Source organism: Physella acuta, unplaced genomic scaffold, assembly GCF_028476545.2.
Source record: "Physella acuta isolate Inbredline_101_S28 unplaced genomic scaffold, ASM2847654v3 ptg000105l, whole genome shotgun sequence".
Taxonomy (NCBI): Eukaryota; Metazoa; Mollusca; class Gastropoda; family Physidae; genus Physella; species Physella acuta.
In genome coordinates this window covers 870,263-891,837 of record NW_026731625.1, presented here as the reverse complement: position 1 = coordinate 891,837, position 21,575 = coordinate 870,263, and the positions used below count along the sequence as shown (strand labels likewise).

The window sequence follows — 21,575 nt, the reverse complement described above, 5'->3', positions numbered from 1 at the left end:
CTAAAATCTATAGACTTAGAATCTAGATCTAGGCTACGTATAACAATAACTGACTAGATCTAGATCTAGATTCTAGGCCTAATTCTTCAACAGTGGATCAACAACTAGACTCTAGATCTAGATTCTAGATATCTAGACACTCAGTCATTTTCGTTCTAAAAATTCACCTGTAGTTTTTTAAAATCTGGCTTACCCGCGCAAAAAATGTTTGTAAACAAAAACTGAGATTTAGAATGTATGTAGATCTACTAAGTATGTAGTATGTAGTGTATGTAGATAATATGTCATTTGATGGTCTTTTTTTCCTTCTTGAGCCCTAATCTTTAATTCCTAATGATAAAAAAGTAAAACTAAATGAATGTTGAATGTTAAGTCGTTAAGTCAAAATAGCTTAGAGGGTAATCTATCGTTTTAGGTACGTAAAATCGCCCGTGACTTGTAATGTGAAAAACAGGTGACTCCTTAGAAATCTTTATTATCTTATTAGTGACTTAGTCCTTCCTTAACTATTAAATTTTAATAATTACTCAATAATTAGTTCACATTGTGAGGAGGATTTATGTTTTTTAAAATACAAACATGTTTCCTTGTTTCATTTAGATTTATGTATTATGTACCTGTTTGTAAACAATTGAATTAAAACTTTTCCGTAATAAATGAAGACTAGCGATGTTTCCAACAGATGCAACCATGCTCATTTACTATACTATAGTATAGTTGCCATCTTGTTAAAGTTTTATTTTTATAAGCTTTTAGCGCGAGATTCAGAGGGAAGCCACTCTATTTTACAAATGGCTGCTGTTTATATAGCAAATCTTGCTCTCAGACACTGCTGTTTAAAGTTAATTTCTGGCCTATAGACCTATCGATATATTTTTTTATTTAGCCATTAATTTAGGTTTATTATTCATTTATCCTAATTTATAAAAGGCCATGTGCGCTCTTCTCTCTCTCTCTCTCTTTCTCTGTCCGCAAAAAATTTTCGCCGGACATCACGTCAGAATCGGCAGCGATATATCGAGAACTTTTTACGGACTTTTGTTGAAAATAATATGTTAGATGTTTTAAATGTATAACCACAATTTTACTTAAAGAAGAAAAATAAAAATTAAAGGCGTATTCGAATGTAGAGAAACAGTATTATTTATGCAACCGGAAAAGCATTAATACATGTGAAAAAGAACGCATAAAACTGTGACGTCGCTATTGCTTATACATTAACTAATGACGTCATCTGCTGTGTTTTGAATAAAAAGAAATGAACTATTTCATTCAAATTTGATTTAGATCTACGTACACTATGAAATGTATACAATACAGTTTTTCCGGCCTAAACTCATAAAATTTATTTTATTTATTTGGATTCTAGATCTAGAGATTCTAGATCTAGACTAAATCTAAATCTAAATCTACGCAATAACTAGATCTATAATCTAGACGTAGACGCTAAGATCTAGATTTAGACTCTAACTTCTCTAAAATCTATTCCAAAAATAAATTTCTATATTAGGACTAAACTATTTCAAGACTTATTTATTTTATACAAAATCTTTGTTATGAACTGGCTAATTTGGGATAAAAAAATAATTTGAAAGAATAGGCATATTCGTGTAAGTTAAGATTTTAAAATACGTGTTTCATTCTCCGTATTTTATAAGGTGCCTAAATAGCGGAGATGTTAGTGTACATTAAACCACGCAGGTGGTGCGGGTTCGAGACACAGCAAGTCAACTTGGTTAATGTATTCTTTTTTATTATGCTCGGGCTAAACTTAAAAAAAAAATTCTTTTAGGAATCTAGATCTAGATCTAGATTCTAGATTGTCGGGTGTCCGATAGGGCACTTCCCGGCGCCGCAGGCGCTTCAAATTTGGCATGATCTTGCCTTGGTGCGACAGAACACGGGGGCCGGTTGGCCGAAAAGTCTACGATGTGGGGGTCAAAACTGACCTCGACTGACCGGTACCTTATATGAGCTATAAATCGAAAAAAAATGTCCACGGAGGAACCTCTTCATAACTCTTGAGGTCGTAGACCGACCTTCGGGCGAATTAATTAAGCATTCAAATTCTCAATGTTTTCGAAAGCCTAAGCGAAGCTGGGCAGCATGCCTAGTCTTATAATATTTGACACAAACATATGACGATATGCTTCAATTAAAGCCTTGACAATGAGGTAACGTTTTTGTACATTAATAGCCGCTGGCGATTTTACGTACCCAAAACGATAGATTACCTCCATTTGTTTTATCAACTTGCTTAACTTACATTTTAAAAAAAAAGCTTATATTTTAAATTTTATTTTTAAGGTTCCCTGTTTTTTGTCTCTTTGTTTTTCTCTGTTTTATTAAGTTAAAATCCACTCCTTCAACAGTTAACTGTGCTAATTAAATTAACAAGAAGTACCAGCTGTGTATCGGATACAGTATTTCTTCCAGACTTTATTCTCCGGGGGGGGGGGGGGGGGGGTTACTAGTAAAAGTGTATGCTTACTATATAAAATCCATCTCGTTCAGGGGGGGGGGGTGGTAGACTTTTTTTGGGGGGGGGGGTCTGTGCCCCCCCCCCCCCCCCCCCCCCCCCAAAGAGATGACTGGAAGAAACTCTGATCGGATACATAGCTGGTACATTGTATCCTGCAAACATATTATTATAGTGTACTATTGGTGATGGAGGGGGGGGGGGGGGGTTTGTATACAACATGGGTTGATATTTCTGTCAGTGAAAGCAAGCCTCTGCTTTTGTGGTCTTCAAAGTGATTGGCAATCTGAATCATTTACACTTCATGTACAAATACATGTTTCTTGTAATTTGTTTTAGAATAGATCTCTATAGATCTAGTCAGTGCTTGTCCACAATAGACTGGTATTAATTCACTTGTTTGTTACTAGGTGACTTTGATGAGGAGGAGAGCACAGTGTTAAGATGGGCGAGGAGAGTGCCCCAAAAATCAGACGGCTGGATGAAGTGGTTGTCAACAGGATAGCAGCAGGAGAGGTCATCCAGAGACCAGCTAATGCGCTGAAGGAAATGATTGAAAACAGGTACCCAATCAGCAGGATCATGATGGCAGCTGGTAGCCAATCAAATGCTAGTGTTCATACTGCTGTGGTTGACTCATAAAATCAAGAAAAATAGACATAAACAAAGCAGTTTTTAATGGAATTTTTAGGGGCTGCAAATAGACCTACATTAGTTATTAATTAATAATAGTTACCTATGGTTTTTATTTTGTCTACACACATCATAATATTTGTGGCCTGACCATTTGTAGTCCTACATTCTGGCATGAACTCACCATCATATTTTCCAGTTCGTGGGGCGGATGAAGTAGAGTTCATCTGGTACAGTGACCTCGGCATATGAAGGGATAGTGTGGTCATCACTATTTTTGCTAACGTGAGTTAGGTACTTATCAGAGCTGGGTGGACTCAGGGAATTTCTACTAACTTGAATCCAGATTTGAACTCAAGACTTTTAGGTTAGCAGTCTACTGCTCTACTACTAGGCCACGCTGTTCCTCACCTGATGTAGTGCGCTGAAAAAACATTTGTAGGCCAACATTTAAAATTTTTGAATTTTTATTTAGTATTGATGCAGGAGCTACCAATATCCAAGTAACAGTGAAACAAGGGGGGCTTAAAATGCTCCAAATTCAAGATAATGGATGTGGTATTAGAGTAAGTTGCTTCCCTTTTCTTGTTGAGACTTTATTTGACATCACTACTGTAGCGCTTAACACAAGACTGCAGCTCTCATGCTGGAAATTAATGCACACACACACATCCTAAAATTTTTATGTGTAACCAGCAAATATATATGCACCAAATTAATTCATAAAAATGATGAAAAGTGCATGCTAAGTAGTATTTCGATCTATAAATCAACTGTACACCTGAAACCACACACACACACACACACACACACACACACACACATAAATAAAAGCAATGGTTGTGTCTATTGTTTAGAAAGAGGATATGGAGATAGTGTGTGAACGTTTTACCACCAGTAAACTGCGCCAGTTTGAGGACCTGGCAAGTATCAACACATATGGTTTCAGAGGGGAAGCTCTGGCTAGCATCAGTCATGTGGCTCATGTCACCATCATCACCAAGACTGTCTCATCCAAGTGTGCTTTTAGGTCACTCCTTTTTTCTAGTATTGTTTCATGGGTGTTGTTACATGAGTGTTGTTACATGGGTGTTGTTACATGGGTGTTGTTACATGGGTGTTGTTACATGGGTGTTGTTACATGGGTTTGTTACATGGGTATTGTTACATGGGTGTTGTTACATGGGTGTTGTTACATGAGTTGTTACATGGGTTTGTTACATGAGTGTTGTTACATGGGTGTTGTTACATGGGTGTTGTTACATGAGTTGTTAAATGGGTGTCTGCTTACTGTTACATGGGTATTGTTACATGGGTGTTGTTACATGGGTTTGTTACATGGGTGTCTGCTTACTGTTACATGGGTGTTGTTACATGGGTGTTGTTACATGAGTGTTGTTACATGGGTGTTGTTACATGGGTGTCTGCTTACTGTTACATGGGTATTGTTACATGGGTGTTGTTACATGAGTTGTTACATGGGTGTCTGCTTACTGTTACATGGGTGTTGTTACATGGGTGTTGTTACATGGGTGATGTTACATGGGTGTTGTTACATGGGTGTTGTTACATGGGTGTCTGTTACATGGGTGTTGTTACATGAGTGTTGTTACATGAGTTGTTACATGGGTGTTGTTACATGGGTGTTGTTACATGGGTGTTGTTACATGAGTGTTGTTACATGAGTGTCTGCTTACTGTTACATGGGTGTTGTTACATGGGTGTTGTTACATGGGTGTTGTTACATGAGTGTCTGCTTACTGTTACATGGGTGTTGTTACATGGGTGTTGTTACATGGGTGTTGTTACATGGGTGTTGTTACATGGGTGTTGTTACATGGGTGTTGTTACATGGGTGTTGTTACATGGGTTTGTTACATGGGTGTTGTTACATGGGTATTGTTACATGGGTGTTGTTACATGAGTGTTGTTACATGAGTTGTTACATGGGTGTTGTTACATGGGTGTTGTTACATGGGTGTTGTTACATGGGTGTTGTTACATGGGTGTTGTTACATGAGTTGTTACATGGGTGTCTGCTTACTGTTACATGGGTGTTGTTACATGGGTGTTGTTACATGAGTTGTTACATGGGTGTTGTTACATGGGTGTTGTTACATGAGTTGTTACATGGGTGTCTGCTTACTGTTACATGGGTGTTGTTACATGGGTGTTGTTACATGGGTGTCTGTTACATGGGTGTTGTTACATGGGTGTTGATTCATGAGTTGTTACATGGGTGTCTGCTTACTGTTACATGGGTGTTGTTACATGGGTGTTGTTACATGGGTGTCTGTTACATGGGTTTGTTACATGGGTGTTGTTACATGAGTTGTTACATGGGTGTTGTTACATGGGTGTTGTTACATGGGTATTGTTACATGGGTGTTGTTACATGAGTTGTTACATGGGTTTGTTACATGAGTGTTGTTACATGGGTGTTGTTACATGGGTGTTGTTACATGAGTTGTTACATGGGTGTCTGCTTACTGTTACATGGGTATTGTTACATGGGTGTTGTTACATGGGTGTTGTTACATGAGTGTTGTTACATGAGTTGTTACATGGGTGTCTGCTTACTGTTACATGGGTATTGTTACATGGGTGTTGTTACATGAGTTGTTACATGGGTGTCTGCTTACTGTTACATGGGTGTTGTTACATGGGTGTTGTTACATGGGTGTCTGTTACATGGGTGTTGTTACATGCGTGTTGTTACATGGGTGTTGTTACATGGGTGTTGTTACATGAGTTGTTACATGGGTGTTGTTACATGGGTGTCTGTTACATGGGTTTGTTACATGGGTGTTGTTACATGGGTGTTGTTACATGGGTGTCTGTTACATGGGTGTTGTTACATGAGTGTTGTTACATGAGTTGTTACATGGGTGTTGTTACATGGGTGTTGTTACATGGGTGTTGTTACATGAGTGTTGTTACATGAGTGTCTGCTTACTGTTACATGGGTGTTGTTACATGGGTGTTGTTACATGGGTGTTGTTACATGGGTGTTGTTACATGGGTTTGTTACATGGGTGTTGTTACATGAGTTGTTACATGAGTGTCTGCTTACTGTTACATTGGTGTTGTTACATGGGTGTTGTTACATGGGTGTTGTTACATGGGTGTTGTTACATGGGTGTCTGCTTACTGTTACATGAGTGTCTGTTGTTTTAGGGGTGTTTCGTGGGTGTCTGTTTATTGTTTCAGGGGTGTCTGTTTATTGTTTCAGGGGTGTCTGTTTATTGTTTCAGGGGTGTCTGTTTATTGTTTCAGGGGTGTCTGTTTATTGTTTCAGGGGTGTCTGTTTATTGTTTCAGGGGTGTGTATTCTGATGGGAAGTTGAAAGAACCAGTTAAACCTTGTGCAGGCAACTTGGGAACTCAGATTACAGTAAGCAGATTTGAATGTTGTTTGTTCCCATCTCAACTGATAGCATTGAAATAGATGTCTTGTGTTCTCATTACATCTTACATTCCATAACTAACCCATACCTAAACCCAATTCCCCCTAGCCATCACCTTTAATCCTAACCCTCTATATGATCCAATTGATAAGAAAAACCCATTGAAAGTACCAAAAGTCTAATAAATGCTTTACCCTTGAGGCTGAAGATTTGTTCTACAACATATCAACACGGCGAAAAGCTTTGAAGAGCCCTTCAGAGGAGCACAGCAAGATTGTGGATGTTGTTAGCAAGTACGTACAACTCAAAGTTTAGGTGATATAACAGTAGGTACAGTGTACAACTCAAAGTTTAGGTAATATAACAGTAGGTACAGCGTACAACTCAAATAAAGTTTAGGTAATATAACAGTAGGTACAGCGTACAACTCAAATAAAGTTTAGGTAATATAACAGTAGGTACAGCGTACAACTCAAATAAAGTTTAGGTGATATAACAGTAGGTACAGCGTACAACTCAAATAAAGTTTAGGTGATATAACAGTAGGTACAGCGTACAACTCAAATAAAGTTTAGGTGATATAACAGTAGGTACAGTGTACAACTCAAATAAAGTTTAGGTAATATAACAGTAGGTACAGCGTACAACTCAAATATAGTGTATGTAATATAACAGTAGGTACAGCGTACAACTCAAATAAAATTTAGGTAATATAACAGTAGGTACAGTATACAACTCAAGTATAGCTTAGGTAATTTAAAAGTAAGTACACTATCTACAGGGAAGGAGTTGTCTAGCGGTAGAGAGCTGGACTGCTAACCCGTAAGTCTCGAGTTCGAATCCGGGTTCAAGTCAGTAGACCGTCCCTGAGTCCACCCAACTCTGATGGGTACCTAACTCACGTTAGGGAGAGTAAAGGCGGCGGGGCATAGTTCTGACCACACTATCTCTTCATATGCCGAGGTCACAGAAACAAGTGAACTCTACTTCACTTGCCCCATAGACCGTCAGGTGTGAAAGAGAAACTTACTTTATACTATCTACAATTACAACCAAACTTTAAAAAAAGTTTGTTACTCAAATAAAAAAACACGGCCAAATCTGTTTTAGGTATTCTATTCACAACAGCAAGATTGGATTTACTTTAAAAAAGGTATGTATTAGATAACGAAACTTTTTTCTGATGCCAGCCCTGCATCATACATTCACTATCAGTTGTGCTTCATATTATAATTTGCTGCTGTATTCAAGATAAAGGCAAACTCATTGATACACCACATTTTCTACCTGTTCACATTTTTTACTGGTTCACATTTTCTACCGGTTCACATTTTCTACTGGTTCACATTTTCTACTTTGTTCACATTTTCTACTGGTTCACATTTTCTACTGGTTCACATTTTCTACTTGTTCACATTTTCTACTGGTTCACATTTTCTACTTACCACATTTTTTATTTTGTCCAGCAAGGGGAGAGCATGGCTGATGTGCGTACATTGCCAGGATCTTCATGTGCTGATAACATACGAGCCATATATGGTGTCACTGTTAGCAGGTAGCATCTTGTCTTTGTTAGCAGGTAGCATTTTGTCTCCATTTCATTAGCAGGTAGCATTTTGTCTTCATTTCATTAGCAGGTAGCATTTTGTCTCAGTTTCAACTCAGTTTTTTAATGTTGCTGCAAAAGTTGTCAAGTCTTTGTTAACAATGATAGATATGCTTGCTGTAGCCATCTATGATTTAAGGAAAACACTTATGCATGCAAGATTGTTTCATGTTGATGATAAACTGTAGCCAAGTGTACATAATATGACAAATGTTTTTCAGAGAACTTTTAGAAGTGAAACATGAGGACAGTAAGCTGGGATTCCATCTTTCAGCACAAATTAGCAACGCTAACTACTCTGTAAAAAAAGCCATATTTTTACTCTTTATAAATCGTAAGTTATTGTAATTTTTGAATAAAAACTGGATTCTGCTAGTTAAGTTTACTGGTCAAGTTCTAACATTTTATTTATTTTAAAATACAAACCTTGATATTTGAAAATATTCATCAGACAGATTGGTGGATTCCTCGTCGATTCGAAAGGCTTTAGACACTGTATACCAAGCTTACTTACCCAAAGGTTCACACCCATTTATTTACTTGAGGTATACTTTATTTTATATCTAGTTATTTCAAAATCCCCACAAAAATATGTGGACCTTTATTTTTATGAACAATTTTACTTTGGCATTTGTTGCTAGGTTTAGTTGTTTTAAAATCCTAGTGTACATGCTACTGTGTTTTCTCCTTGGTTTCAAAAGATCTCAAAATGTGGAAGTGAATTTATATCCTTCTGAATTTTTTCTCAGTTTAGAAATATCTCCTCAAAATGTGGATGTAAATGTACATCCTACTAAGCATGAAGTTCATTTCCTCCATGAAGATTCCATAATAGCCTCAATACAGTCTGTGGTGGAGGCCAGGCTATTGGGATCAAACGCCTCAAGGACATTTTTTACACAGGTATGTCTATAGAGTAGCTAGGTGCACGACATTTGTTAACTAATTCAAATTTAGCTAAAAATTGAACCAAAAATCGCAGTCTCTCTAATCAAAGCTATTGTCATTATTTTTAGTTTTAAGTCTTCCTTTTTATAACAAACACTAATTTCTACTTTCTGTTGAGTTATTGTTTGCCTAATTGAGTCATTAGTAGCACCTTGCACACATTTTTTTGTACTATTTTAAAAAGGTTCATTTATTATCTTTGAATTTACTTTTTTAGTAGTTAAATTTTACATTTTCAATTCCAAATTATCAAAATTCTATGAGAATTTCTTAAAAATTAAATTTGGTGACCTATAAATATAAAACAAAGGAACATGAAAATGGGTTATTGATACTGCTAATATAGTGCCTAGTTTGTTAGACATTTTTCATAATCTTCTAAACTGATTAGGTCATATTGAAAAATGTTTTTTTTTTTTACATTTGTCTTGTACATACTATGTTAGTGGCTTAGTGTTGGGTTGATATTTGCTCACAAAATATTTGGTTGCTGTCTGCTCTCAAAATGTTTGTTTCTTGTTTTATTCACCTGTTGAGCTTTTCACCCCCAGAAAATGCTGCCTGGCCCAATTGTTCAAGAGACTAAACACAAGCAGGACAGTGAAACTGGTATTATGCTAATATTTAATAAAAAAATAATAATACCAATCAATTCTTAAAATGGGGCCTGCACCTTTTTTTGATTTCTTGAAATTTTTGTATACAAAATGTTAGTTTATTTCTGAATTTAATTAATAAAAAATAAAAAATTTATAAAAGTAGGTTTTCCAACACTTAAAAATGACATAACAAATTTTAAAAATTTACATAATAAAAAATATCCAGGGATAATCAAAATAGGTTATTTTGGGTCAGTCTTCCATTATTATTTTTGTTTAAATAAACAAATATTACACAAGTTAACAGTTCACATCAGAATGGCCATGTCCAATAAATATACATCTAGATGTGTTTTATTAGTTTTAAAAAACAAAATATTTCAGTTTTAAAGTAGCTTTAAAATCATTGGATGGGTAAAAATGAATGGAATTGTAAAATGGGTAAAAATGGATGGAATGGTAAAATTGATGGAATGGTAAAATGGGTGGGTAAAAATGGATGGAAGGGTAAAATGGATGGGTAAAAATGGATGGAAGGGTAAAATGGGTGGGTAAAAATGGATGGAATGGTAAAATGGGTGGGTAAAAATGATCAATATGGAAAGCATCTAGTGTTAGAAATAGTTGAACTTGATTATTGTTTGTAAACCATCAGAATTGGTTTGATACTGGTAACATGAGGCAAATTATACATTAAAAATTCAATGGAAAAGAATAGAAAAAGTAATGAAAGCTGGTAATCTTTGGTATTAGAGTGTGCTAGAGAAAATAAACATTTTGACAAAGCCAAGCAAAGTTTTTAAATTGAGATTGTTAAAAAAGTAAACAACAGCTAAAAAATATCACAATTATGTAAGTATCAGCAAAAACTAAAACTAACATTTGTTTCAGCAACGCCGTCAGTGCGGGCACAAGACATGGTAAGAACAGATAGCAGAGATCAAAAGCTTGACGCCTTCATGTGCCAGCCTGTGTCAGTCACGTCTGCTAGAGCTGGACACAAGCCTGGGTAAGTGGACACAGATCTGCCTTGCTATCTCACTCTGTAGCTAGAGCGGGACTCCCAGCTCTAATGGGTACCTGACTTTCATTGGGGAAAGTAAAGGAGACTTGGCATAGTGCTCACTATCCCTTAGTATGCTGAGGTCAATAAGCAAACTACTTCATCTGCCCAATGGATGGCCAGGTCTATAGACTCAGAAGAATCTTTAACTTTTTTTTTCAGTATTGTACTCTGCATGACAAAGCACAAAAAATTTCTTCAACTCATTCAGTATTCTACTCTGCATAACATTCTGTATTCTACATTACAAGAGCCATGACTAAAGTTTTTAACTGCTGTGCTTACAGACCAAGTGTAGAAAATGAAGCAGAAAACTCTGCCAGACCAGGTGTGAAATCAAAAAGGAATGAAGTCCATTTAACCAGCATTCTGGAGCTACGTCAGGACATCAAAGATAGTTGCAGCAGTAGTAAGAATTTTCATCAGATTGACTGTTTGTTTGACTTGACTGCTGTGACAAAGATTCACATCTTGTTTGACTTAACTGTTGTATCAAAGATTAACCTCTTGTTTGACTTGACTACTATATTTAATTTTATTACTATATTATTATCTCATTTGCAACAAATGCCTTTCCACAAAACCTAATTAAGGTAATAAACAAAAAATGATAACACCATTATAAATTTAAAAAATATGTTTATCATTTGCCCAATTATTATAAATCATGAAACCGATGCTACTTGATAAAATAAAAATATTTAAACTAAAAAAACTGTAGTTAAATATGTTATTATAGCAGCATTGATAAGTGAGGGCTCTGCTGGTGGTGCAAGAATGTGGTCCCAAGTCTTCCTCAGTAACATTACTAACAATATCATTCTAACATGGGGTCCCAAGTCTTCCTTGGTACGCCTCAGTAACATTACTAACAATATCATTCTAACATGTGGTTGCAAGACTTCCATGGTATGCCTCAGTAACATTACTAACAATATCATTCTAACATGGGGTCCCAAGACTTCCATGGTATGCCTCAGTAACATTACTAACAGTGTCAAGAAGTGTCTGTAAGGTTCAGTAAAAGTAATATGAAGTCATGCCCCACCTCCCTTCATGTCCCACCTCCCTCCATGTCCTACCTTCCTTCATGGTCCGTCCCACACCCCCCCCCCCCCCCCCACTTCCTTGCCATGGCCTACCTTCCTCCATGATCTAATCACTTATTAAGTGCCTCCTTTTAAGAGATTTTATTCAAGACAGCTTGCTTGAAATTGCCAATCCCTGCAGGTATGCAAGAGATTTTCCAGAACCATTCCTTTGTTGGTTGTGTCAGTGAAACACATGCCTTGTTGCAGCACAGCACACGCCTATTTTTAGCAAACACAACAGTCTTAAGGTACAATCTTCTGGCTCTCAACTCTACCATTGATCATTTCATGTGATAGAAAGATGCATTTTTTTCTAATTCTTTTTGTAAGGGCCAGTAGTTATGTTCTGTTTTATAAAAATGTGATTTCATTTTTCCAGTAAACATTTGTTTTATCAAATTCTTCTGGAAGACTTCAGTAATTTTGGAATTTTAAGACTTTCAGTAAGTGCTTTTGCTACATTTTAATGTTATAAGCTTTTACTTAAGTCAGTGTTTGTGGTCAAATCTTTCTTTTACTTAGGTCAGTGTTTGTGGTCAAATCTTTCTTTTACTTAGGTCAGTGTTTGTGGTCAAATCTTTCTTTTACTTAGGTCAGTGTTTGTGGTCAAATCTTTCTTTTACTTAGGTCAGTGTTTGTGGTCAAATCTTTCTTTTACTTAAGTCAGTGTTTGTGGTCAAATCTTTCTTTTACTTAGGTCAGTGTTTGTGGTCAAATCTTTCTTTTACTTAGGTCAGTGTTTGTGGTCAAATCTTTCTTTTACTTAGGTCAGTGTTTGTGGTCAAATCTTTCTTTTACTTAGGTCAGTGTTTGTGGTCAAATCTTTCTTTTACTTAGGTCAGTGTTTGTGGTCAAATCTTTCTTTTGCTCCAACTTTCCAGATTAAATATTTCCATTGAACTTGAAATAATATCAAATTTTCCATCTAATTGTATGTATATTTAGTCATTGTTAAAAACCTATCAAGTTTTCAATCTAATTGGATGTATGTTTAGTCATTGTTAAAAACCTATCAAATTTTCAATCTAATTGGATGACCTTTCACACAACAACAGCACAGATGACCTTTCACACAACAGCACAGATGACCTTTCACACAACAGCACAGATGACCTTTCACACAACAGCACAGATGACCTTTCACACAACAGCACAGATGACCTTTCACACAACAGCACAAATGACCTTTCACACAACAACAGCACAGATGACCTTTCACACAACAGCACAGATGACCTTTCACACAACAGCACAGATGACTTTTCACACAACAACAGCACAGATGACCTTTCACACAACAGCACAGATTACCTTTCACACAACAACACAGATGACCTTTCACACAACAGCACAGATGACCTTTCACACAACAGCACAAATGACCTTTCACCTGACTGGATGTGTAATAAGTTGAGTGTTGTAAAAATGTCACCAAACAATGTACTGCCCACCCTGACAGGAGCCTGCACCTATAGGAACTCTGGCCTTGTTGGCTTTAGACTGTCCAGACTCAGGATGGACACCAGCTCACGGCCCTAAAGAAGAAATGGCTGACTACGTGCTCACATTTTTAACTTCTAAAGCAGAAATGCTGCAAGATTATTTCAGCATTGAAATAGAGGTACATTTTCACACAACTACTTCATAGTAAAACCATTGCTTGCCCCATTTTCACACAACTACTTCATAGTAAAACCATTGCTTGCCCCATTTTCACACAACTACTGCATAGTAAAACCATTGCTTGTCCTACCTTGGTTACCCCACCTGCCTTTTTCACACACTGACATGAAGGGGGACAACACAGGAGATTGACTCATACAATTTATCACGGTGTGGGTTTTCTGCAGTGATGTTGTGTCCCTTGTGGGACTGCATTATTGTATCATCCGCACATTATATTTTACATTTGTCTACTTGCACAAATACATTCTTACATCCCCCTATACACACATTATATTTTACATTTCTCTGCTTGCACAAATATACCCTTACATCCCCCTATTCTACTGTACACATTCTATTCTTACATCCCCCTATTCTACTGTACACTTCTTACATCCCCCTATTCTACTGTACACATTCTATTCTTACATCCCCCTATTTATACCCTTACATCCCCCTATTCTACTGTACACATTCTATTCTTACATCCCCCTGTTCTACTGTACACATTCTATTCTTACATCCCCCTATTCTACTGTACACTTCTTACATCCCCCTATTCTACTGTACACATTCTATTCTTACATCCCCCTATTCTACTGTACACATTCTATTCTTACATCCCCCTATTCTACTGTACACATTCTATTCTTACATCCCCCTGTTCTACTGTACACATTCTATTCTTACATCCCCCTATTCTACTGTACACTTCTTACATCCCCCTATTCTACTGTACACATTCTATTCTTACATCCCCCTATTCTACTGTACACATTCTATTCTTACATCCCCCTATTCTACTGTACACATTCTATTCTTACATCCCCCTGTTCTACTGTACACATTCTATTCTTACATCCCCCTATTCTACTGTACACATTCTATTCTTACATCCCCCTATTCTACTGTACACATCTTATTCTTACATCCCCCTATTCTACTGTACACATTCTATTCTTACATCCCCCTATTCGACTGTACACATTCCATCTCCTACCATGCACAAAATCCCTCAAGAAAAGAATTGAACTGTATCTACTGGATGCACCTCATGATATAATTCATGTGTTACATGTCTTCATCAGAATGGCAACTTGTTAACTCTACCCATGTTGCTGGAGAATTATGTTCCACCCTTAGATGAACTCCCTTTATATTTGCTGCGACTTGCTACGGAGGTTGAGTTCATTAGCTTACTCGCATCACACACAATAAAAATAAATAAAGTACACCTGAATGTAATCTCACCACATACAATAAAAATAAATGAAGTGCACTTTAATTTTTTATTTATTTTAATTTCAAAATCTTACAATTATAAAGTTATCCATGCCCAACAATGCTCAAATTATGAATTAAAATGATAATTATTTTTCTACTCCATCTACTTGTATAGGTGGACTGGGAATCAGAGAAAGAATGTTTTCAGTCCTTCTGTGAGGAAACAGCTCAATTTTATGCTCTGAAGAAATCAATGTTTGATTCTTTACAAGACAATGATGGCATGGTAACAAATGAAAAAATCCTTTAGCAATCTTTAAACTTTTCCAATATTTCTGTAAAGCTAATTATAATAAAAGGTGAAACTTTTGATATTTTTAGAGTAACTTGGACGAAGCTGCTTCACAAACTACAAATCATGATTGGAAATGGACCACAGAGCACGTCATTTACCCAGCCATGAAACAACACCTGCTGCCACCATCTTGCAGTGAGAGTGACAGGAGTCTGATACAGCTGGCCAACTTGCCAGATCTGTACAAAGTTTTTGAGAGATGTTGACAGCTTGTTTTCAGTTACAATAATAAAGTATTCCTGGCTTGTGAGTAAATAAACATCCTCGTGATTTTTTCCTTGTAGCAAGCAGCCTTGTAGTTTAACTGGCTCTAAATACATCCTTGGCTGCCCTCAGCGCTCCCATAGTCTGGACTGGATCAGATTTTTCAACATGTTTTTGTACAGAAGATTCTCTGAAATGGAATGTGCCAGGCATTCAATGGCTAAACAAAAACAAGTGTACAAAGACAATTTTGTTAATGAAAGTACAACAAAATTAGGTTCAGCTGTGGCCCACAAACAAAACATTTGCAAGAAATAAAGATGGATCAATTGAATGTACCTGACTCTCATGAAAGGGTTAAACAGAAGCTCATCTTTGATTGTAGATGGAATGGTAGGCTCTCCATTCTGGCGCTGTTTCTGGACATACAAAAAAAAAAACAACAACCGATGACTAAAGTTTCTTCTAGTAAACTGAACGTACAAAGAAAAACAAATGACTAAAAATCAGACTTGCTTTAACTAAGATGACTAATTTTAAGCTCTCTAATAATGCGTAATTTTTATGGTTGTTGATATTACACAATATATATCCCATTTATCGATTGAAAACTATCACAGAGATGATTTTTTATATAGCAGTTGAGCAATGGATTTTGACGCCCCCCCCCCCTCACATTGAACTCAAGGGCCTTTTTAGATGATCATTCAACATATTTCTTTACAAATACCTTTAAAATGTGCAGAACTGAATAGCCTTTGTGGGATACTAAACAAAATAAACCGGGAGTGATCTCCCCTAAACTTTCTCAAATATTCTAATATTACACTACGTGGAATGGAAACTCAGGACAAAGACAATATTTTTAATCCATTTTTAATTACTTAAACTTTTTATTATAGAATAGAATCTCTTAAAAGAAAGAATTGCACACCAAGTGAATGCCAAATAAAATGTGCATAATAGTGGGGGATATTATTAGTACTTTATAAAATCACATGCGTTTTTTGAGAAATCGGAAATAGCAAAAATTACTACATCCGGTCGACGGAAATTACTCAAAATTTTGATAGAAGGCAGAGAATTAGAACTTTTACTTACTTATGAAATTTCATTTATCTATCAGAAATAGTACTCAAGTTATAGGCTTTTGAAAAAAATCCACTTCCGGTTATTGGAAAACGTTCAAAAGTTGATCAGGATCTACTATTTTGATAAAATACTTATATATGAAATTCATCAACCTAGCTGTAACGGTACTCAAATTATCATGTTTACACATATACATACACAGACATACGGACAAGATTGCAAAATTATGTTTTTCCAACTCAGGGAACCCTAAAACGTCGAGATTTGCAAAAATCTTGATTTCTTTTTTTTTTGCACAATTACAAGACTTTCTCTATACTTCGTATATACGAGAAAGTAAAAATTCTTATGATACACCGCTATTTTGTTGTTTTATTTTCTACTATTCAGTACTTCATAGTTAGTGAATTCGACACTAGCCTCCCTACCATTGAGCTTAATTGATGGTGCCACCTGTGCTGAGTTTTATTGATGGTGCCACCTGTGCTGAGTTTTATTGATGGTGCCACCTGTGCTGAGTTTTATTGATGGTGCCACCTGTGCTGAGTTTTATTGATGGTGCCACCTGTGCTGAGTTTTATTGATGGTGCCACCTGTGCTGAGTTTTATTGATGGTGCCACCTGTGCTGAGTTTTATTGATGGTGCCACTCACCTGTGCCAGGTCAAATCTTTTGGCCAGGTCAACATTTCCTGGCTCAACTGTTGCAGCAAACTTGAGGTTGTTCACAGTGTACTCATGCCCACAGTACACTTTCTACATACAGCAGCGGCAAGACATTAGTGGTTCATACATTAGAGGTACATACATTAGTGGTACATACATTAGTTTTTCCTCCCAGGCAACACAATACTTTTAAAACTGCTTTTGAAATATTCTATTTAGGAACTTTTTGTTTTGGATTAAAGACATTCTTGAATATCTTTTAGAAACTATATTGTAAAATAACGTTGAATGACACTTATTGTAAGAGTAAAATTTTTTTTTATGTTTTCTTTAAAGTAAGTAAAATAAATTGCTTTTACTTTAGTGACTTAGTTAGTAATGTTGATAATTTAATAAAAAAAATTGTGATTGAAGATGAAGTGTAATTGAGGTTGGCTAAAAATAGAAATGACCTACAGTTTCAGGTGGGAGGTGACTCAGAATGTCAATCAAAGCTTTGTACATCTGGTCTGGGGTGCCTTCAAAGAATTTTCCACATCCTGCTACAAACAAGGTGTCTCCTGGGGTGAACATGAGAAATCAGTGAACGTGTTGAGCTTAATACACAGCAATATTGAACATGTTGAGCTCAATACACAGCAATATTGAACATGCTGAGCTCAATAGACAGCAATGCTGAGCTCAATACACAGCAATATTGAACATGTTGAACTCAATACACAGCAATATTGAACATGTTGAGCTCAATAGACAGCAATGCTGAGCTCAATACACAGCAATATTGAACATGTTGAACTCAATACACAGCAATATTGAACATGTTGAGCTCAATACACAGCAATATTGAACATGCTGAGCTCAATACACAGCATTATTGAACATGTTGAGCTCAATACACAGCAATGCTGAGCTCAATACACAGCAATGCTGAGCTCAATACACAGCAATATTGAACATGTTGAACTCAATACACAGCAATATTGAACATGTTTAGCTCAATACACCGCAATGTTGAGCTCAATACACAGCAATATTGAACATGTTGAGCTCAATACACAGCAATATTGAGCTCAATACTCAGCAATATTGAGCTCAATACACAGCAATGTTGAGCTCAATACACAGCAATATTGAGCTCAATACACAGCAATATTGAACATGCTGAGCTCAATACACAGCAATATTGAACATGCTGAGCTCAATACACAGCAATATTGAACATGCTGAGCTCAATACACAGCATTATTGAACATGCTGAGCTCAATACACAGCAATATTGAACAAGCTGAGCTTAATACACAGCAATATTGAACATGTTGAGCTCAATACACAGCAATATTGAACATGCTGAGCTCAATACACGGCAATGTTGAGCTCAATACACAGCAATATTGAACATGCTGAGCTTAATACACAGCAATATTGAACATGCTGAGCTCAACACAGCAATATTGAACATGCTGAGCTCAACACAGCAATATTGAACAAGCTGAGCTCAATACACAGCAATATGGAACAAGCTGAGCTCAATACACAGCAATATTGAACAAGCTGAGCTCAACACAGCAATATTGAACATGCTGAGCTCAATACAGCAATATTGAACATGCTGAGCTTAATACACAGCAATATAGAACAAGCTGAGCTCAATACACAGACCACCACTGTGCAGACCTACCTGTAAAAACAGCAGGATCAGTGCCAGACGGACCAGTCACAAAGTAACAAATATGGCCTGAGGTGTGGCAGGGTGTGAACAAACACTTGACATCCAGGCTGCCAATCTGGAACCAAATTCAGGAATTAAACTTTTGGCCAATTATAGTCACATGTATCTGGGCCCATGTTAACACACCTTGATATGATCTCCATGCGTAACCTGATGGTTGAGTGCACCGATCCTTGAATCCCCGCCAACAACTGTCAAAGGTCCAACATTTTTTACCAGCTGCTCGTTGCCTCCTGCATGATCCCTAGTAAAAACATTTGGAAAAAAATGACATGTACAGCATGTACAGCATAGAGAATAGCTTTCTCATTTCTATTTCTTTTTTTGCAGACGTTACTTTTTTAACAACAAAAAATTGAAAGAGTTCCAGCTGATACTAATACTTTTTCAAAAAATTTTGGCACTTTCTCTGCAGATGATTTTTAACTGATGAACTAATAATTATTTTGTATTTGTAAGTAAAAATTATTCTTGTACCACTTTCGAGAACCTTTGCTATATGCGTCTCCGTAACCTAAACATCTCTAAATCTAAACGCTTCACATGGCTATGATGATGGTTTAGGTTGCCTTGATTCTACTCTATACACTATTTAACATGGTTATTTTGAGTTGATTGGTGAAATGTCATATTATTAAGGAGGGGGTTACTAAGACATGTATGTAGCATAAGCTTTACAGAGTAATAAGACTAACTTGGGTACCAACATTTCTTGCTAATAAGTTGACTGAGCTAAGTCAACATATAGCATATAAATCAATTACAATTTTAAAAAGTTTCTAGCATTACTTTTTTAAAATGAAAAAGTGTTATGTCACACTATCTGAACCCCTCTCCACACACTGTCACAAAATGACATATCCCCCCCTTCCCCCATGGGAGTGTGTTGTTATTTATGCATGACCCCTTAGGTTGTTGGTTACATCTTGCAATGTGTACAGGATGGGACAAAGCTAAGAGTAGTCCTACATGAGGAATGTGTACAATGATGGTGGGTGGTGAGTACATTACCAATGATGGTGGGTGGTGAGTACATTACCAATGATGGTGGGTGGTGAGTACATTACCAATGATGGTGGGTGGTGAGTACATTACCAATGATGGTGGGTGGTGAGTACAGTCTCTAGGTGCACACCTTCCTCTCTAACAGCTGCTTGAACCTTGGTTAAATCAAAACTTAAGATCAATAAAAGAAACAATTTGTGTCATAAAGCGAATATCTCTCGCACATTTTTTCTTCATATTTCACTAAACTGCAACTTATCTGTATAACCTTGTCTGGCTCAACTGGGTCAACCACAGCACACTTCCTGGTTGATTCATCAATGATCAGGTACATGTAGTTGTCCTCAAGAGCGGGCAGAAGCTTCACCTTCATGTCTCTGTGTAATGTGCTGCTAGTCCACAAGGTTCTCACATACAACACTAGACAAAATTGTATCAACTGTGTAATGTGGTGCTAGTTCACAAGGTTCTCACATAATACTTTATAGTACATAGAATCTAGATCTACATTTTTACACTTTCTGTGTGATTACTAATACTAGTTTTGGCCGAATTTACGACGCTAAAATAAGGTTTTAACGAATCTAGATTTAGAATTTAGACTCTTAAAAACTCTAAACTAAATCTGAAAACTAGATCTGGATCTTTATTCTATTTCTGATCTAGATTATAGACTAGCGACTAGATCTAATTCTAATCTTAGGAGAATCTAGATTTCTACTTCTAGACCTAGGGTCTACTTTAAAGTAAAGTTTACACTGATTTAATACTAGATCTAGAGAATCTAGATTAGATCTATAATTAGTAAATTACTAGACTATACATACAGTGTATAGTAGTATACACTAGTATAGTTTATAGTTAAGTGTAAGTAAAGTATACACTATACACTAAGTGTATTATTACACTAAGTGTAATAATAGTAATAGATATAGTATTACTATTATTACACTTAGTGTAATTAAGTGTAATAATACACTTTTTACTTACTAACTATTACACACACTTTCACTTACCTTCTCTTGAAAGTGAAACTAAATGCAGAAATGTAGATCTAGATCTAAGTGACTTTCGGAGGTATTGCATTAATTTTGAGCGCACACTAGATCTAGATCTACTAAGTAACTGCACTTAACTTGTGTTTAATAATAAAAGTCAGTTCCACTAGATTTAGATTCCGTGACTTAAGTCTAAAATGTTGAAACAAACTGTGAATGTTTATACTTCGTGACTTGTCCTATAGCATACAAAAATTGTTGTAGTAGTCTCCCCTGTCTGTGTAACGAAAAAAAACAAACAATAACAGACCCTTACTAGCCCAGCTCTTAGTAGTGTCTGAAGTACATTATTAGATTTTTTTTTGCTAAGAAAATTCTGCGTTTCTTCGAATGATATTCCTTTGTTAATTATCTAGATTCTAGATCTATAATATCGAATGCATTGAGGGTTGGAAATCGAGTTTCTTTCAGGCATCTTAGGAGTCATCCATAAATGACGTCACGCTAATTTGGACGATTTTTACCTTCCCCTCCCCTCCAGAGTTTCTTCCAGGCATCTCTTCGGGAGGGGGGGGGGGGAAAGAAGCCCCCCCGAAAATTTTTTACCGTCCCCCGAACGAAATGATAATATATATAATTTATATAGAAAATATATACTTTTAACAGTACCCCCCCCCCCCCCGGAGAAAAAAGTCTGGAAGAAACACTGCTCCCCTCCGTCACACATCGTCACAAAAAGCCAGACCCCCCCACCTAAAATGACGTCACACCTCAGCCAACAACCCCCCTCAAAACTGCAGTTGAATTTTTTTT

At 36.5% G+C, this 21,575-nt stretch overlaps 2 protein-coding genes across 6 annotated transcripts; one reads left to right on the top strand and one right to left on the bottom strand.

Moving 5' to 3' along the window:
* Positions 1-118: 118 nt before the first annotated feature.
* On the top strand, positions 119-15,328 carry LOC131931773 (DNA mismatch repair protein Mlh1). Of its 5 annotated transcripts, none has more exons than XM_059288612.1 (20): positions 119-239; positions 2,890-3,042; positions 3,588-3,678; positions 3,970-4,142; positions 6,433-6,505; positions 6,720-6,811; positions 7,629-7,671; positions 7,985-8,073; positions 8,346-8,458; positions 8,576-8,669; positions 8,874-9,027; positions 9,624-9,681; positions 10,563-10,680; positions 11,022-11,143; positions 11,965-12,073; positions 12,205-12,268; positions 13,285-13,446; positions 14,579-14,671; positions 14,890-15,000; positions 15,096-15,328. In XM_059288612.1, exons 2-20 carry the CDS (start codon positions 2,924-2,926, stop codon positions 15,273-15,275), a joined length of 2,058 nt encoding a protein of 685 aa, XP_059144595.1. In that variant the 5' UTR covers positions 119-239; positions 2,890-2,923; the 3' UTR covers positions 15,276-15,328. The 5 variants fall into 5 exon arrangements, with proteins under 5 accessions (XP_059144595.1, XP_059144588.1, XP_059144624.1 ...); XM_059288605.1 differs by having other exon boundaries at positions 135-235; XM_059288631.1 differs by lacking the exon at positions 119-239 and adding an exon at positions 397-415.
* On the bottom strand, positions 14,771-21,040 carry LOC131931855 (hydroxyacylglutathione hydrolase, mitochondrial). Its single transcript, XM_059288710.1, has 9 exons — positions 20,781-21,040; positions 20,033-20,184; positions 19,855-19,919; positions 18,886-19,003; positions 18,709-18,814; positions 17,487-17,590; positions 17,019-17,120; positions 15,613-15,692; positions 14,771-15,463 (listed from the first exon to the last, which is right to left on the bottom strand). The coding sequence occupies exons 1-9, from the start codon at positions 20,848-20,850 to the stop codon at positions 15,370-15,372; spliced, it is 891 nt and encodes a 296-aa protein (XP_059144693.1). The 5' UTR covers positions 20,851-21,040; the 3' UTR covers positions 14,771-15,369.
* Positions 21,041-21,575: the final 535 nt, after the last annotated feature.

What these genes read in the sequence shown, in the direction of transcription:
- LOC131931773 (XM_059288612.1), top strand. Translation starts at nt 2,924, where the DNA reads ATGGGCGAGGAGAGTGCCCCAAAAATCAGACGGCTGGATGAAGTGGTT. An exon ending in ACTTGGGAACTCAGATTACA is followed by an intron (nt 6,506 to 6,719) that starts GTAAGCAGATTT and finishes TTTACCCTTGAG; the next exon opens with GCTGAAGATTTGTTCTACAA. An exon ending in GCAAACACAACAGTCTTAAG is followed by an intron (nt 12,074 to 12,204) that starts GTACAATCTTCT and finishes TCATTTTTCCAG; the next exon opens with TAAACATTTGTTTTATCAAA.
- LOC131931855 (XM_059288710.1), bottom strand. Translation starts at nt 20,850, where the DNA reads ATGCAATACCTCCGAAAGTCACTTAGATCTAGATCTACATTTCTGCAT. An exon ending in TGATCCTGCTGTTTTTACAG is followed by an intron (nt 17,591 to 18,708) that starts GTAGGTCTGCAC and finishes TGTTCACCCCAG; the next exon opens with GAGACACCTTGTTTGTAGCA. An exon ending in AACCCTTTCATGAGAGTCAG is followed by an intron (nt 15,464 to 15,612) that starts GTACATTCAATT and finishes ATTCCATTTCAG; the next exon opens with AGAATCTTCTGTACAAAAAC.